Source organism: Ambystoma mexicanum, chromosome 8, assembly GCF_040938575.1.
Source record: "Ambystoma mexicanum isolate Mex_15411 chromosome 8, UKY_AmexF1_1, whole genome shotgun sequence".
Classification (NCBI taxonomy): Eukaryota; Metazoa; Chordata; class Amphibia; order Caudata; family Ambystomatidae; genus Ambystoma; species Ambystoma mexicanum.
Window position 1 is genome coordinate 1664851701 of NC_090929.1, and position 17297 is coordinate 1664868997.

The 17297-nt window shown below is 45.7% G+C and overlaps 1 protein-coding gene across 3 annotated transcripts in view; it reads left to right on the plus strand.

The window, feature by feature from the left end:
• INPP5F (inositol polyphosphate-5-phosphatase F) overlaps positions 1-17297 on the plus strand; it is a 2244937-nt gene that overhangs the window by 1214808 nt on the left and 1012832 nt on the right. For all 3 annotated transcript variants that reach the window (XR_011268751.1, XM_069611942.1, XM_069611943.1), the window contains exon 11: positions 15605-15729. Coding sequence is in view for 2 of the 3 variants with exons in the window: in XM_069611942.1 (XP_069468043.1) it covers positions 15605-15729 (125 nt within the window). In the remaining variant the exon portion in view is untranslated. The remainder of the gene's footprint in view (positions 1-15604; positions 15730-17297) is intronic.

Consider the following 17297-nt stretch of genomic DNA (forward strand, 5'->3'; position numbering starts at 1 on the left):
GAAGGAGAGTGCAGAGTCGAAGATGACCCCAAGGTTTTTTGCCTTGCAGGTGGGAGTGGGAGGAGGGCCAAGGGAGGCCGGCCAGAGAGCTGCAGGGAAGGAGGGAGTGGGTGTGCCGATGAGTAGATTCTCAGTTTTAGTGGCATTAAGGCAGAGGTTGTTGGCGGCACACCAATCCTGGATGGCAGACAGGCAGTCAGAGATGAGGGAGGGAGAGGAGGAGGCCGAGAGTAGCCTGAAAATGAGCTGGGTGTCATCAGCATAGCACTGAAAGTTGGGGCAGAGAGTGGCGATGGGGTGGGCAAGGAGTGCCAGGTATTGGTTGAACAGCCAGAGAGATAGGTTAGATCCCTGGGGGACACCACAGGTAGAGAAAAAGATGTCAGAGAGCAAGGACCCAAGTTGGACCTGGGAGGGTCGGTCGGAGAGGAAAGAAGTCAGCCACGCCAGAGCCAGACCAGTGATACCCAGGTTGTCACAGAGACGGTTGAGAAGGATGGCATGATTGACAGTGTCAAAGGCAGAAGAGAGATCAAGTAGGATAAGAACGCAAGGGGTGTTAGAGTCGAGGTTGGAGAGCAGGTCTTCACAGATGTTCAGGAGAGCAGTTTCCATGCTTCTGGCAGCTCTGAAGCCAGACTGATGGTCATGAAGACAACCAACAGATTCAGTGTGGAGATTGAGTTGGAAGATGTCCAGTTTCTCCAGGAGCTTGCCTGTTGTCAGGCAAACAGAATCGAAGAACACTCATAGACAGAAATTCAAGAGTCAAGAGGCCAGAGCCAGTGTCAAGTGGAACCGGGTTCCTGTTCTCGACGATCACACACTAGGACAGTTCACGATTCAACGTAGCCAAGAGTACTTAGATATTGTCAATGTTCGGAAGAAAAAGTTATAAGGAGGGGGGAAGATGAGGACAAGCCTTGTAGAACAAGAAATAGGGATTCACCCAAATTCTTCAAGCAGGACACAGTACCTTGTTCAAAATGAAGAAGCTGGTGCCACGGCAGTTGTTCCTGGGGTGTACTGGGTTTACTGTAGTTTCCAACAGAACCACAGTTCCTGGAGCTTCAGCAAGAAGAACGACGATGAGGGGGTCTGCACCACAGAGGGATGAGGCCGGCAGCAGCAAAGACAAATAAAAGGTGCGCTCCTTAAAAAAACAGGAGAGGCTCTTCAGGTGGCCATCCGGACCACTACAGCAGTGTGCAGCGTTTTTGACCACAAAGGAAATCCTCTGGCTGTAGAAGATGAGCTGGTTATCCCCACCAGTCTCAAGGGAAGAAGACTCTGGACTGGATCTTCTCTTTGTCGTTGAAGGGTAGATAGCTCAGGACTGCAGCAGGGCTTCACCGGGACGGAGTAGTTGCAGCAGCTGACTTCTTCTCCACTTCTCTTCGGTTCCTTGTAGTTCCAGTGGCGACTCTCTGACTTCCAGCCCAAGAGACCTGCCTTTTATGCGAAAATCCCCCATTCAAACAGCCTGGCTGTCAATCACGCAGCAGGGGGGTTGTCCAACCCGGACAACCACCTCAGCCAATCATGGAAAAGTGCGACTTGGGTTTCCTAGGATACCCTGTGCAGGGGGTGACTACACCCCTCCCTCACATTCAGCACACCTAGACACCCAGGCACCTAGAGGAGGGCTTCTTGGCAGAAGCCCGCCAAAAGACAGTGAACAAAGAAGGCAAACCTGGTTTGCCGTGCAAAGTAAACCACAAGAAGGAGTTTAACAAGAAGAAATGGTGAATAAATCACACCAGAGCCAAAGGTATTTGGTCAAGCGGGTTTAAGTTCGAGGCTAATACGATAGCCTACAGTACCACCACGTTTATATAAGATAACAGCAGTAGGAAAGTTTAGGGTAGATACCACTGCCACCAGCCGATTCTAAATGTTAAAAGAACGAAACAATGCTCTAGGAGGTACAGATAAAAAGGGCTAAGGATTAATCCTTTCCAGTACTCCATGTAAAATGGGGTGTACTGGGTCTGTGGTTACATGACTAAGTAAAGTTAATGCCAACTTTACCCTTTTCTGGGGGACAGTAGTCAGCCTCAGAAATGGAGTCGTTGGGAAGTCTGCACGACAACCCTGTGTCACTGCACTGAAGGTGCTGGGTAACGCACAAAAGAAGGGGGCCACTGAAGTGGTGTGCTCCAGAGCCCACAATCCTAAAAACAAGTAAAAGGCACATAGCAAAACATGGGTAAGAGTGGGGGAAAAGCACACACTCTTACCAAGTGGAAAGAAATAACTCCAGAGATCCAGCAAAGCTGCTGAGGGACTCACTAGGTAAGGGAAATTAGCCATGAAATGAGAATTCTCCCTAACACAGAGCCAAGGCCACGGCAGTCGCATTCCAGAGGCACATTCCGTGGCAGATCATTAGCAGGGCGGCCACGTGGGCCACTTCCTCCGCCTTCTGCAAGCACTACTGTTTGGATGCCAGCTCCAGGTCAGACGCAGCATTTGGGCAGGAAGTATTAAGGAACTTGTTTTCCTAAGAGGGTCACCTCTCCACCCTGGGGCTACATTCAGTTATAATCGCCCATACAGTATGGAGGAAAGGCGATGGGACGTAGGAGTAGTTATAAGTTACTCACCATAGTGACTAACATACTCCTAGGCCATAGTCCCCTTTCCTCCATACGTCCCACCATCCTCCCCCCTAATAAAACAGGCATTGGTAATATTGTCAACACGTCAGTGGGGACTGAGGAGTGGCACCGGTGGGCAGAGTCGGGGGAGCAAATGCTCCCAGGGCACCGCACCACCATGTGCCTCTAAATTTAAAGGGGAAGATGATTTCTGGTGAAAAAGGTTCAGTCGTGAGGGACGCCCATACAGTATGGAGGAAAGGGGACCATGGACTAGGAGTATGTTAGTCACACAGTTGAGTAACTTTTATAATTTCTAGGTGCCACAAGATGAGGGGAGACATAGGGATGACAAGACAACGATCTTACTAGGCCTTGTGGCATTCAGATCGTGCAAGTGAAATGAGAAAGTGAAGGGAGAGGGTGAGGGAAGAAGTTCAGGGAAGAGGTAAGATGGAAGTGCAGTCAGACTGAGTAAGTGCGAGGACGGCAGAGGACTACACTTGTGCAGTTCCAGACCGGGAGTGCTGGGTAGGCAAGAAGGCAGTGCAGGGTGAATGGTCAAGGGGGGAGGGGAGGCATGGCACCCTGGATGAATCTGAGGGAAACCATTCCACCATTCAGGATGAGCAGACAGATTAGCAGAGGAGAGGTAGAGAGAAGGAAGACGGAAAGAGGAAGGCCTTAAGCAACTTCCGGAACTTCAGCTGCTCAAGTCTGAGAGTGGCAGATAGGCCATTTCAGAGGGATGCACCTACATAGGGCAGAGATCTACCCCTCACTCTCTGCGCATCTCTCCAGCTCTGAAATCTCTCAACAGGCTCCCAGTGGCCGCAAGGATCAATTTCAAGACTTTTTGCATCATCCACAAGGCTTTCTGGGGCAGTGGTCCTCTCTATATCCAGCACACTCTTCCTAAATACTTTCCTTCAGGAGCGCTCCGCTCAGCTACCTCAAACTCTCTGCGGGTCAGACGTTTATCCAAACAGAGAGTGAGGGTTAGATCTCTCTCCTATGCAGGTGCATCCCTCTGGAATGTCTCCCTGCTACCCTGACTTGAACAGAATCACCTGAAGTTCCGGAAGTTGCTCAAGACCCTTGGGCTTGAGGCCAAGCATAAGTCTTGCAGTCCTGTTCTGGATTAGTTGAAGAGGGCGAAGAGTAGCGTTAGGAAGACTGAGAAAGAGGCTGTTGCAATAGTCCAACCTGGAGAGAACCAGAGCCCTGGAGACAGTGAACCTCTGGGGGAAGGTGAGAAAAGGTAGGATACCTCTGAGGAGGTGCAGCTGCAAGTGGGCCTTCTTGGCAAGGTCCATGATGTGAGCAGAGAAGGAGAGAGTGGAATCGAAGATGACACCAAGGTTTTTTTGCTTCACAGGAGGATGAGGGGATGGGGGCCCAAGGAGGGTGGCCAGAGGGAGAGAGGAAAGTCTGGAGCAGTGGTCCCAATGAGAAGGATCTCTGTTTTACTGGCATTAAGGCAGAGGTTGTATAGACAGTCAGGAATGAGCGAGGAGGGAGAAAAGGCTGAGGGCAGCCTGAAAGAGAGCTGTGTGTCATCCGCATAACACTGAAAGTTAGAGGAGAAAGTAGGGATCAGGGGGGCCAGATAGACATTGAAGAGCCAGAGTGAGAGGATAGAGCCCTGTGGAACACCACACGTGGAAAAAGAGGTGGTGGAGAGAAAAGACCCAAGTTGGACCTGGGTGGATCAGTCCAAGAGGAACGAGGTCAGCCATGCCTGAGCCTGACCAGGGATGCCAAGGTTCACACTGAGACGGTTGATTTGGGTTGCGTGATTGACTGTGTCAAAGGCAGAGGAGAGGTCAAGGAAGATGAGGACAGAGTGGAAGCTGGAGTCAAGGTTGGAGAGCAGATCTTCACCGGAGTTCAGGAGAGCAGTTTCTGTGCCTCTGGCTAACCTGAAACCAGACTGATAGTCATGGAGATAACAAGCAGATTCAGTGCGACGGTTGAGCTAATAGAGATGGCCAGTTTCTCCAGGAGTTTTCCCAGGAAAGGAGTGATACAGATCGGGCGCTAGTTGGCAGGACAAGGAAGGATCAGCAGAAAGCTTTTTCAGGAGGCAGTGCACAAGGGAGTGCCTGAGAAGAGAGGGTAAGATCCAGGGGCAAAGGAATGATTGCAGAAATCGGCCAAGGCTGGAGTGAGGGAAACCATGTTGTCCTTAATGTTTCTGGAGGAGCAGGGGAGCCTAGACCAGACCTATCTAGAAACATCATGCATCCGTTGTTATAGGAGAGGGATTTTGCTCGGGGCAAGGTGCAAGCTTGGTATTATGAATGTTTTTGAATGGTCGTCTGTCGGAAGCAGCTACACTGTGGTGCGGCTTGACGGATGTATGGACGTTCCCTACAACGTTGCTAGGTCCTTTCCTTCAACAATTGCGAGTGCCGTACTGAATGGAGATGAAAGGAGGTGCAATGGAGAGGTGAACCAGCAATCAATCTACGTGCTGCCTCGACTCAGAGCCCTCCATCTCAGCCAGCTCATTCACACACTGCCCTTCTGCTCTCCTGTTTTCCCTCTTGAAGTCTTGGAAACGGAGGAGGAAGGTGGATTCGGCTGTAGTCTAGAACTCAGGGTTGTGGAATACAGCGATAAGGTAACGGCCTAAGGCTATATATTTCAAGTTTAATGGGTCTAAAGGAATAGCTAGGACCTCGCCATGGTCCTGTGATCACCCGTTCTTGCAGCGATTGCTGCTGCACCCTGCAATTTCCCGGGTCTGATTGGTTCTTTTTTGTGAGCACCTCTGTGGCTAGCTCTTACTTCGCTACCTCCTTCCTCCCTCCCCCCAAATCCCTCTCCCTCTTTCCCCCACCTCCACCCCGAAATAGCAGACGCTGATTACTGGTTGGACAGTGTTCTTCCCTACTGAACCGCACCTCCGGAAAGGCCATTTTAAAGCACAAAGTTGCCTCCCGAAGGCATACATCTAAAAAGAAAGGAGAAAAGAGTACAAACTATTGAAAAAGTAACAAAGTAGTACAGTACTCCGACGCATAGCCTCAGATTTGCCCTGGAAAACCTTCACATTCCCCCCCCCTGGCCCTCTAAACCTTGGTCTAGAGATTCCCACAAAATTGCAGTGTGGTCAGGCCTCAGAGTTTTAACTAACTGGCAACATATTCTTTGCAAAACAGAGAAACAGGGCAACCATGAAGACGAAGGCGCAAGGCAAACGGCCTAGTAGCACAGTAGTGAAGGTGGGAAAAAGAGCCTGCAGCCCAGCGGAAAGAAAGGTGCAATCAAGGCCCCCCCCCGTGCAAACAAGAGTGCAAGAGACTTCCTTCCCCCCCCCAAAAATGTCACGACTCAGTCAAAGATCGCTTCCTTCTTCTCCAGCATGATTCCTGCATCCCCCATTACCATAAGAGAAGCGGCCTCAGCCCGCAATACGATCGATCTTCCATCATCGGAGACCACAGAAGTTGAACATGCGACCAACTTCGACATGTCTAATTTTAATAACTCCAGTGGACTAGACAACAATGGATCATTGTTCTCTTTATGTTACCAGATACAGAGGAATTCATTAGGCCCGCTGTCTACCCTTGTAGAAAAAGCAAAGAGTGCCAACGTATTGGCAACCCCTAACTTGGAGGCACTGATATCGTGCTCAGAGCGAATGCTAGCAAGTAACACCCACCAGGTGGCAAACAGAACTAGCAAAGGCGGCGATGTACTAAGGGAACAATCCAAACTCTCCTCCATATTGGCCTAATTGGTGATTAGAGTGGATACGCTTATGGCCTTATGCACAAATATATCCAGTGAACAGTTGACCTTAAAGGCAACCATCCTCAAAGCAAACAATCAAGTCTTTGCAGAAAACTGTAATCTAGCTAAAGCCACTGATACAGCTACCCAGCCTGACGTCTCTGGTGCCCCTGTCAGCAGTCTCACAAGCAGGGAAATGCTGCTTACTAGCCTAAAAACTACCTCTAAAAACTCTGAGGCTGGGGAAACTGATGATCCCCACTCGCCAATTGGTGACTCTGAGTCCGTATACTCCACAAACAACGATTCTTGGAGGATCACGGCCAAAAAACTAAGACGACGCAGTGGAGGCGCTCTGCAACAAAATCTCCCTACTTAACAGTTCACCCGAAAACTCCGAAGGAAAATATGAAGTCCAGTTCGGTCAAATTCCCACAAATTAGTCTCCAACGTGAAGAAATCATTAATTCTGATGGTAAAAAGAAACTTGGCCTAATTAAAGCCCCAAATAGACCCAAGGGGCCACAAAGTGTATCATTATCTAACGATCTGGGAGATGGGATTCAAAGAAAGGTTGAACTAAGGGGCCCTCTGGACAAATGGGTTATGTCCCCGAAGGATCACACAGGTTTAAAACCCACAACAACCAGCCACATCCTTGTGGGCTCACCGCACGACGAAAACTGGCCACTTGTGGAGAATTCCAGAGCAACTGAGGCTAGGAAATGTTGGTGCCCAAAGCAGCTAGGGAATTTTCCCCTGAGAGACGGCCAAAGGAAGCCTTCAACCTAGGACCAATATTCCATTGCTGGAGTGAAAAGCAAGATCTTTGACCAAGGGGCGCCCCACTCTCAGTTTACTAATGATAGTAGGAAAAGGAGGGTGTTATTTGCGGGATTAGAGCCCTTGGTTAAAATTGAAGAACTGCATCTGAAACAGAAGCATGACGGCCCTTTTTTTAAAATTGGACTAGACTGTTCGAGCTATGGGGAAAAATTCCAGATTTTGCATCAATTAACTCAGTGGTGTAGAACTGCCTAGGTGGGTTAGCTGGGAAAACTGGCTGATTATTCAATTTAAAACACTGGCAATTGCGTCACTACTACACATTTGCACCAACTATTTAGCAGAAATGGATTTAAAATTAACTATCTGTCTGAGCATGAGAAGGAATGCAGGGGTTAGATCAAATGATGCTAGATTTAACACGTCCTTGTTCATACTGAATGCATCACAATTGACAAGTGTTAATCATGGGAGAACATGGAAAAATGATTGCCCTGCTCCTAATATTGAGGAGATATCTTTTATCTGCTGGAATACTAGAGGACACGGGTCTTTTCTTTCCAACCCACGGGGAATTGTGTTTGACTCTAGGTATATATTTTTACTTCAAGAGACATGTCTGATGGAAGATTTACATATCGAGGGGTACTCTATCATTTCAGCTCATGCTACAGGTGGCAAACGACGCCCTTCGAGCGGGTTAAGTATTGGTGCAAAGACCTATCTGGATCGCCTTATGTCTGAGTTAGCATCCAAATCAGTCTTAGCAGCCACTGTGGGCCGAAGGTCATCACTGTTTTTGATATTGATTGTTAATGTCTACTCTGCATCTGGTACGGAGGGATACATCAAAGATATTATTGTGGTGCAAAATGTACTAAAAAACAGGTATGTAAAACATCCTCCTGGGAGGGTTATTGTAGCCAGTCATATGAATGCTCCTCGCCTGATTTATTAATGCGATCTTGTTAATGAAGAGCAAGCTGGCGAACCACCGTCAACTGTCAAGGACAGGAGTCGTACCTGGGACAGATTATTCTTCGAGAATGACTTGGTCTGTCTTAATAGGATTGCACAGGGCGGGGGTACAAGAATTCAAACCTGGTCAAACGGTACTAGTCAGTCTTTGTTGACAGAGGGACACAAGAGGCGTTTATAAACGTTCATATCACCACTACCGCATTAAGTGACCATGCTGTTATGACATGGACCACTATGTTACCAAACCCATTCAAGGTTTGATACGGTGCCAGGTTGATGTAAATCCTACAGGAAATCACATCTCTTGGAATGATAAGAGCATTTACGAAATTAGTAACTTTATAAACCATTATAAAGCATCCACGATCTATTGGCTTAGGAGTAACAATTGGGACCTGTCACTGTTCATAAACTGGCTCTGCTCACAAATCCAGATATTCCCCAAATTGCTTAAGTATTCTGAACTTCGCAAAAATGTCTTTGATCCTGAAATACAAGCTGAAAGAAAGAAATTACGCACACTCCAAAGAGCAGTCGATAAAAATAACAACATCTCTGTTGTGGATAAAAAGCAGCTTAAGACTGTGATGAAAACAAAAAATAAAAATTCGGGAAAAAATCACAAAGCATCACTTAAATCAGCAAATTGGCTTGCCCTCTATAAACTTAGCAGAATGGAGGATGACAAAAACTTCTGGGGATTGCTTCGAAGATTTGTAAACAATTCCTCTAGGATTGAACTATGCCCAATTGGTCAGACAGTATGACAAGTGACTATTAGGAACATGTTTTATGACTTATCAGCTCAGGACCAGACCTACTTAGTACGTACCAAGCCCTAAATTTAATGAGCACTTTGGGTGGGAAAATATTCTATTAATTATCAAGTCTTTTAAAAAAGCGAAGTGCGCCCAGACCCCAATTTTTGGCAAATGTCGTATATAAGTCTAATCCGCGCTTTTGGGCCTACATACTGGAACAATTGTTCAGTAAAATATTTGTTGAGCGTAAAATCGCCAGTCGTGGAAGAGGGCCATCTTAATACCAGTTTTTGAAAGGGGCTCTCGAGATTACCCTGAAAATGATCGCCTTTTGGTGATGCTTGACGCTAGTCAAAAGATCTTTGCCGGTATCTTATTGAGGAAGGCAACAAATTGGTCCATAGAAGTGGGGCATATTTCTCCCTGCCAATCCAGATTCAGAAAAGGTTTGAACAACTTGTTTAACATTAGCATCTTACAATATCTCATTTCTGAGAGTAACAGAAAAAGCGCAATGAAAAATTATACATTTGCTTCATTGATTATTGCAGAGCGTTGGATACTGTGAACCACGAGGGGGTGACCACTTCTTATTTGCAAACGAATGTTGGTGTAAGACAAGGCTGTGCGCTTGCACCCCTTTTGCATAATCTGCATGTGAGTGACATGGGGAGGCAAGTTCCACAGCAGCACAAAGCTTTCCACCCAAATTGGGCCCTTTAAAGATACTATGGCTCCGCTATGCTGATGAGACAATCCTGCTAGCTAAAACGCCCATTTGCCTGCAACGCTCCATCACCTCCATCGCTAAGTATTCGCAGATAAATAATTTAAAGATAAATATCGGTAAAACTAAAATAATGACTTTGAGCAATCATCATAAATCAGATAATAACAAATGGTATGGCCCTAGAAGTGGTGGACAAATATATCTGAGTTTTCACATATGTAAATCACCCTCTAGCGAATATTACTGTAATATTGTGACCTCTAAGGCAATCAAAAAATGGTTTGTCTGTAAAAAGATCATGCGCTTTAAGGGTGGAAATAACCTGGAAGGACAAGTAACGTTATATAGCAAAAGTATTGTCCCAGCCATCCTATATGGCTTAGCCATTCCCCCGGAATCTATGATAGTATGGCGTGACAAACTAGAGGGTAAAATACTCGGATCAATTTTAGAAGTCCCTCAATCAGTTCCGGTGCAAGCCATAAGATACAAGTTAGGTGGCCAGTCTTTGAGAACGTATTGGATAACACAACGGTGTCAACTTTCTATCACTGTCTGCCCTGCAGCAGAATCTCCGAACTCCCTTGATTATCACCTGACCTGATTAGATGGCACAAGCTGCAATAATACTTTCCTACAAGGGTTGAGGCTGACGTAATGGGACATATGTAATTGATAAACCTCCAATTGGATGAACTAAGCAACCTCCCTAATTGGTTAACATTATTTAAAAAAAAAAAAAAGAACCAACAGCCTAGCAGTTTCAGATAATTTGGATTGCCTGGCCACGAAACCAATGTACACTGAATACTGCAAGCAAGGATTTAGGGGGCTTCACGCTAGTAGCTACTTGGTAAAACTTTGCCCACTCCCAATTCGGAAATTCGATTCTATATATTACCCACTTTTGAGCATACAGGGAGGTGGAAAAAGATTCCCCGTGAAAAAACTATTGTCGTATGTGTGGAAGCGAAATCTAGACTGCTTGTCATGTACTAACTCAGTGTGCAAAGATGTCGAAATGTTATGAGGGATATGCTCATTTTCTTGCAAACCCTCAACAGAGAGAGAGGTGGGGCGGATCCATTTTGGAGTTCCATTATGGGTGTGGAATCTGTTGTAATGATGGCTGCTGTTTTTTATATATGGAAACGTTCTAAACATTGTACCAATTACCTTTCCTGATTCTGGTGCTTTTATGTAAATCCTATATATAAATCAAATTAAAAGAAACGTCCCTTTATATTCTAAGATGTTATATTGACTGATGGCAAGTACAAAACACCCACAAGTTAATTTTAACTAGATTACCTTGCACTTTGTATTTTGTATTCTGTATTTTAACATACACATTTTAGATTCTTCCCATAATGTTTTATTATTAAAATGTGTTCAAGGTTTATTTTAACCATTAATTCATAATAAAAAATAATAATCGGTGGGAGAGAAGGCGATGAGAGGGAAAGGTGGCTGGAGGGGGCCTGAGAGACAGAGACAGAGCGAGAGAGAGAGGGAGAGAGATGAGGAGAGCGTGGACAGGATGTCCTGAGTTTTAGTGGTGAAATAAGAAGCCAGGGCCATACAGAGGGCCTGGGAAGGAACAGGAGAGGTGGAGACTGCAGTCGGATTGGCCAGCTCCTTGCAGATTTAAAAAAACTTTGGCCATGCTGTTAGAGGAGGTGGGCTTGAATGTGGACCCTCTTCTTGGAGAAGATGGAGAGTATGTATTGCCTTTGGAGCAGGCGGCAGGCCAGTTTGTCAGAGGATGTGCCCGAAGCTCTCCACTTCCGCTCGGCTATTAATGCCAAAGATCAAATATCAGTGATGGGGCCGCAAATCTTTTGGCTCTCTTGCTTCTAAATTATGGGACAATCTTTCGCCCTTCCTACGGGTGATTTCGAGTCACATTGAGTATCGAGGAAGGGTGAAGAGACTGTTGTTCCCAGGATAGGGGCCTGATAGATGTGGTGTTGTTTGATGATGTTAGTACCTTAATGCCTCCTCTGAGGTGATGAGTAGTGCTCTACAAAGTACTACCATACCATTAACACTGTAAACCAGCTGTGGAAGGATTGTGTATATTCTCGTTGGACAGCCTGCCCCTGTCAGCCAGCAGGACAAGAGTCTGAAAGACTGTGCCACTCCTTTGACCCTGTCTGAGGTCTGGTAAGACCTCTCTTGAGCAAGAAAGCCCTACAGCATGAGCTGTCCTGCGAAACAGGAATCAAAGGGAACACAGTACACAAAAGGACTTAGCCTCACACCAGTGTGTTGAATACCAAATTGATGTTATGGGTCTGAGAAGGGGGCATGGTTAGTGTATCCACAGGGAGCTTAGCAGAGTTTGGGAAAGGTTATACCATCTTGTTTCCCACTGTACCTCCCATTCCTTCCTATCACCTTCAATTCCTTTGGGTATGATTCAGGAAGGCAGAGACCACTTGTCACAAGGACAGGGATTGGAACTCTTAATTGGACAAAAGCAAGCCTGCTCTTTTGTCTAGTCACGTGTGGGCTTTGCCTATAAATGTTGGGGTTTCCCACCCTTTCTTTGATTCATTCTTTGACTATCCAGGACATAAGGAATTATTTGTTTGGACCTCTTTTCCGAAGAGTTGACCTTTCCTAAGCCCTCAGCCACTGAGGTCAATGAGGATTCCAAGACTGAAGTAAGCTCTGCTCTCTGCCCACTCCCAGGCCACATTGGGGTGATTCATTCTGAAGACAAGGACTTGCCACTCTGCACCAAATCTACCTAGGCTGGGAGTGCAGAACCTGAAAGGTCTCACTCTGTTGTAAAGCACCTGTAGTGGGTCTCACAGAATATGAAGGGTCGATTAAGCCAGTATCCATGTTCTACCACATCAAACTGGTTGTACCAAATTCAGTGTTCACTGCACTCGAACCAGGCGGACCCGCTGGTTCTGTTTTGGCACGTCGGCGAACCTCGAAAAACCATTGCTTTGCATCAACCGAACTGGCTCTCTGCCACATCGTTCCAAGTTGAGTACATCACCTGTTCAAACCAACTCTAACTGCTGCTTTTTTTAACCTTGCATCAGATCACCAAGACTTCGGACCAACAGACTTCGACTCGAACCACTGGAGCGTCACATGTCACTCGGCAACCCGAACCAGCGGTTACCAACTTCTTGAAGCTACTCTATTCTCGATCTGACTCTGGTGAGCCTTCCAAACTGCACAACTTGAATTTTACACTGGAGCCGCATCGAGCTCCGGCTTCGAACTGACAAGGCGCCAGCTCCCTGCTTGACCCAGCACCCTTTGTCGCAGCTAAACTTGGTCTGACACGCATCGCGATACAGCTTGAATTCTGGTTCCAGGCTGTAGAACCGCCGGACATTGGATTAGGGTACTTTGAACTGACCCTGTCCATTAGTCCATCTTTTAGGGCCCTAGAGAATGGCTGAGTCCCTTTAGCACCATTGTCCACTGAAAGACATACCCTTTTGAATTCCTATTGCATTTCTTGCCTGTTTTTCTTCCCTGTGAAATCCAAGAGTGCTGCATCGTTATAGATGGCATTCCTCTGTCTTTTCTTTAGTTATTTGTACATTGGTGTATTTAATTAAAGTAAATATATTTTTTATAGAATCGAGATTGGACTTTCTCTTTTTTTTTGGACTGATGTACTTTGCTGTTTGGGTTGCTACTGGATCACATTCATGCCCCTTAGCTTACATTAGCACAAAAGGAGAAGGAGGTATATTTCTTAACTGCTCCTGTTTTACCTTTATTATTGTGTTGACTCTTGGTTTGTAGAAGTGAGGGTTGAGTAGGCTCTTTAGCCTCTGTTAGGCAGAATCATATGCAGTACCCTTTGAGAACACTACACACAATTAAGACTACAAGTGTCAGTACAATTTCACCTTTGGTACCCGCCTGTACTACACAGTAATGTGGTAGCAGTGGCTGAGCAGACAAACTAGTGAGCAGTAGAACAGGTTACACAAAGGACCAGCAAATACAGTGATTCAAACAAACACTTACTCAAGGTTTCTTGGTAAAAGAATATACATTTATTTACACAGTCATTTGGAAAACATTCAGAGCAGCTCAATATCACAATCTAATATACTACACTACACAACCAATCAGTTTCTGAACAAGTTCAGCTCCCCTGAAGTGGGAGCAAAATGGCACTTCAGTTACTTTAAAAAGGGGTAACAAGACAAGGTTATAAGAATCAACAGCACAAATACTTTCATAGGCAGGGCAAAGGGTTACAGTTAACTACAAACAGCAATTAAATACATAGGCCAGGGCCAAAGTCAATGGTTCAGGGTCTTTGTATAGGATAGCACAGTTCTGGTAGTAAACGGTTAAGTCTTTGCCACAGATCTTAGAAGAATTTGGTCAGACCGAAAAGTTAGATGTTGGTTTAGGGAAGGACATGCCTTCGAAGTCGGGAAAGTTTCACAAACTTTCACAGTGGGTGAAAAGATTTCCGGACCGCGTTTACACAGTACCTTTAAAGTGAAGAAGAGCTGTAGCTGAGGCAGTTGTTCCTGGCAGTTCAAGCAGATCTGTGGGGACAAGAAGGAGGACGTTGGGAGGTTCCTGCACTGCCCAGGGAAGAGGCCACAAGCTTGGCAAAACGTCAGTTTACGGTGTGAGTGCCTTAAAGTCCACTATCTGGTTTCCTTCCCCCTGGCTATCTGGTTTTCAACAGCACTCTGAAGAAAATTCAACCAGAATGGGGGTGGTGTCCAGGTGGCTTGCGAGTTGGTTGTTCCCACCAAACTCAAGGGAAGAAGTTAAACTTGAAGGGCTTCTCTGTCGATGGAGTTGAAGGCAATTTGAACCTGCAGCAGGGCTTCACCGTTCATCCAGGAGTTGCAACAGTCGTCTTCCTTCAGCTCGTCTTCGGTTCTTTCGTTCCAGTGGTCGACTCTGCTTTCCAAGTACCAGAGACCTGCTTTTAAACATTTTTCCCCCATTTATTCCAGCCTGGCTGCCACTCACACACCAGGGTGCCTGTCCTTGCCGGACAGCCAGCCAGCCAATAACGCCAGAGTGCATTCAGGTCTCCTAGGAGACTAAGCACAGGGAGTTTCGGCACCTCCCTCACATCCTGGCCACTCCAGACACTCGGACACCAGAGGAGGGCTTCAGCACTGAAGCCGGCCAAAGACCAATGAACAAAGGGACCAAACCTGGTTTGGCGCGCAGAGTTGATCACAAGAAGGACCTTACTAAAAAGAAATGTTAAAAAAAGTTGACCGGAATTAGTTTTTACAGATAGGTCTTGGGCGCCATATCCAAAAACATTGCTGACCCGATTTTTAGCTACCGTTGTCCGCGGTCGGGAAAAATCATGGTAGTATGATCTAAACCACTGCCACCAGCCATTTCAAGTAGCAAAGGGTAACATTTGACTGTTACACAAGTGTTTTGACTCAGCGGATGCTAGGCAACCCCTCCAGCACTCTATAGGAAGATAGGGTGTGCTGGGTCTGTAAATTTAAAGAGACTAGTAAAGCCAATTTAACTTTACATGCTCTGGGAGACAGTAGTCAGTCTCGGAGAAGGTATTTAAACCTTGGGAAGTCTGAAAGACATCCCTGTGCCACTCCACTGAAGGAGCTGTGTGACACACAGAAAAAGATGATGCCTATGGAGTTGTTTTAAAACTCCATAACCAAAGAACACAAAAGTAAAATGCATATCAAAATGCATGGAAGAGTGGGAAAAAAGGCTCACACTCTTCCCAGGTAGAAAAATCTAATCGTAGAAATCCAGCAAAGTTGCTGGGGGTCTCAAAAGGTAAGGGAAATTAGCACATTCTTGAGAATTTTCCCTAACAGCCTCTTCTCATTATTGTACTCCCGCTGCGCAAAAGTCATTTCATCAAAGTGGCTGAGTGCTGCCAATTTTGAGTGGTAATGTAACAAAAGGAAGTATTTGGACTAACCCTATTTTCTGCTTTGACTGTCTCATTTTACCAAAATAATCTTTTGGTTTTCTCTTAAATGTTACAGGTTATTATTAACCTTGTGGACCAGGCAGGAAGGGAGAAGATAATAGGAGACGCCTTCCTTAAGCAAGTGCTACTTTTCAACAGCCCAAACCTGACCTATGTGACATTCGACTTCCATGAGCACTGGTAAGAAAACATTCCAATACTATCATTTGCCATTGTCTTTTGTTTGGGTGCAGGAATTGGACTAGGCTTCCAAGGTGTTTTCTAATGGTGTTTTTCCAACATATAAACCTCTCTAGGCTTTCGGAAACAGTGGTATTTCTGCTTCAATCCAAAATAACATCCGCAAGCTACTGGCTACTGATGAACCTAGGAGTTGCATTGGATTCCATTTCTACACCCTGGTGGAGTCCGGAATGAAACTCGGACACAAATTATTTATGTTTTGGTGAAAGACTTTCATTGAAAACTAAAGGGTTGGGAAAAGGCCTCTCTGACCATGCTCTAAGAGGAATTTACCTACAAAAAACTAAGGATCTGTCTGTGTCAGGATGTCAGAATCCAAACCATCCTTGTTTCCAAAGGTTCTATTCTGACCCTTGCACTATTAACTAAACTATAAGATGAAAAGGGAAATGTCTTTAACCTTAGGTGATTGCAAAGGAGTTTGTAAAGGAAGGATAAATGGCTCCAAAACAAATGTTATCCAAGGGCGAAAAGCTTTGGCTCCAGAGGGTGGTTCCCTTCACCTAGAATTCTCCTCAATACAAATGACTCTTGCTCTAACAGTTCGTTGTATCTTTCTTGGCCCACGGCGGTACTGTTATTTACAGAGCTGATTAGCTTTGTAGTTCCACTTCTTTCAACAAGTTCCTTTTGTCTAGTAAACAAAATTCTATATTTCTTCTTGTAGACTTGTAACTGCCTGGTATACTCCCCTGCTAGCTCTTCCTGTATTTGCACACAATTATAATTGCCTGGTTTACTCTCCTGTCAGGACTCTTATATTTACACGTTTTCTCATGACTTCTTGTATACTTGCACCTGCCTGGTATACTCCCCTGCCAGGACTTCTCATTGACTTATGTTGGCCTGTTATACGTCTTGCCCGGACTGCTTGTATTCACACTTATCATTGCCTGGTATACTCTCCTGCCAGGGCTTCTTGCATTCATATGCAATTGTCATTGCCTGGTTTACTCTCCTGCCAGGACTTCATATGACTTCATGTTGTTCCTCTTTCACTTCCACAGCTGGCCATACCCACTTTGGTATATTAAATCTCATTGATATGTCATTCGATGTGGATTGCCCACATATCTGTATTTCATAAATCATATCTTGTTAGGGGTCTTATATAACTTTCAGCCTACAGCGGCAGGCGGACATGGGTTTTAATGGCCCGCCAGCCCGAGCTTTGGCTGCGGGCTGTTAAAGCCCATGTCCAGCCTGCCGCTCGGGCTGGGATTTACCGGGGTGCAGATAGTTTTCTTTTTTCTTTTTTTTTTCTACAGGGAAATCAACTCCGCGCCAGCAAATCTCCTGTTGGAGAAAAGAAAATGGCTGCCACCATTAAAATGGAAAGGCATTAGGTCCCTTTTCGGAAAGTACATAATCCCACAGAAAACTTTACAAAAGGACCGCAATCATCCAAAAAGGGACCTAGCCCTTTTTCAAATGGATCGTGTCCTCCCACGTATTCCTCATCTTTGATATTCAATATCAGGCTTTGGAATTCTTTTTTCGGCAGA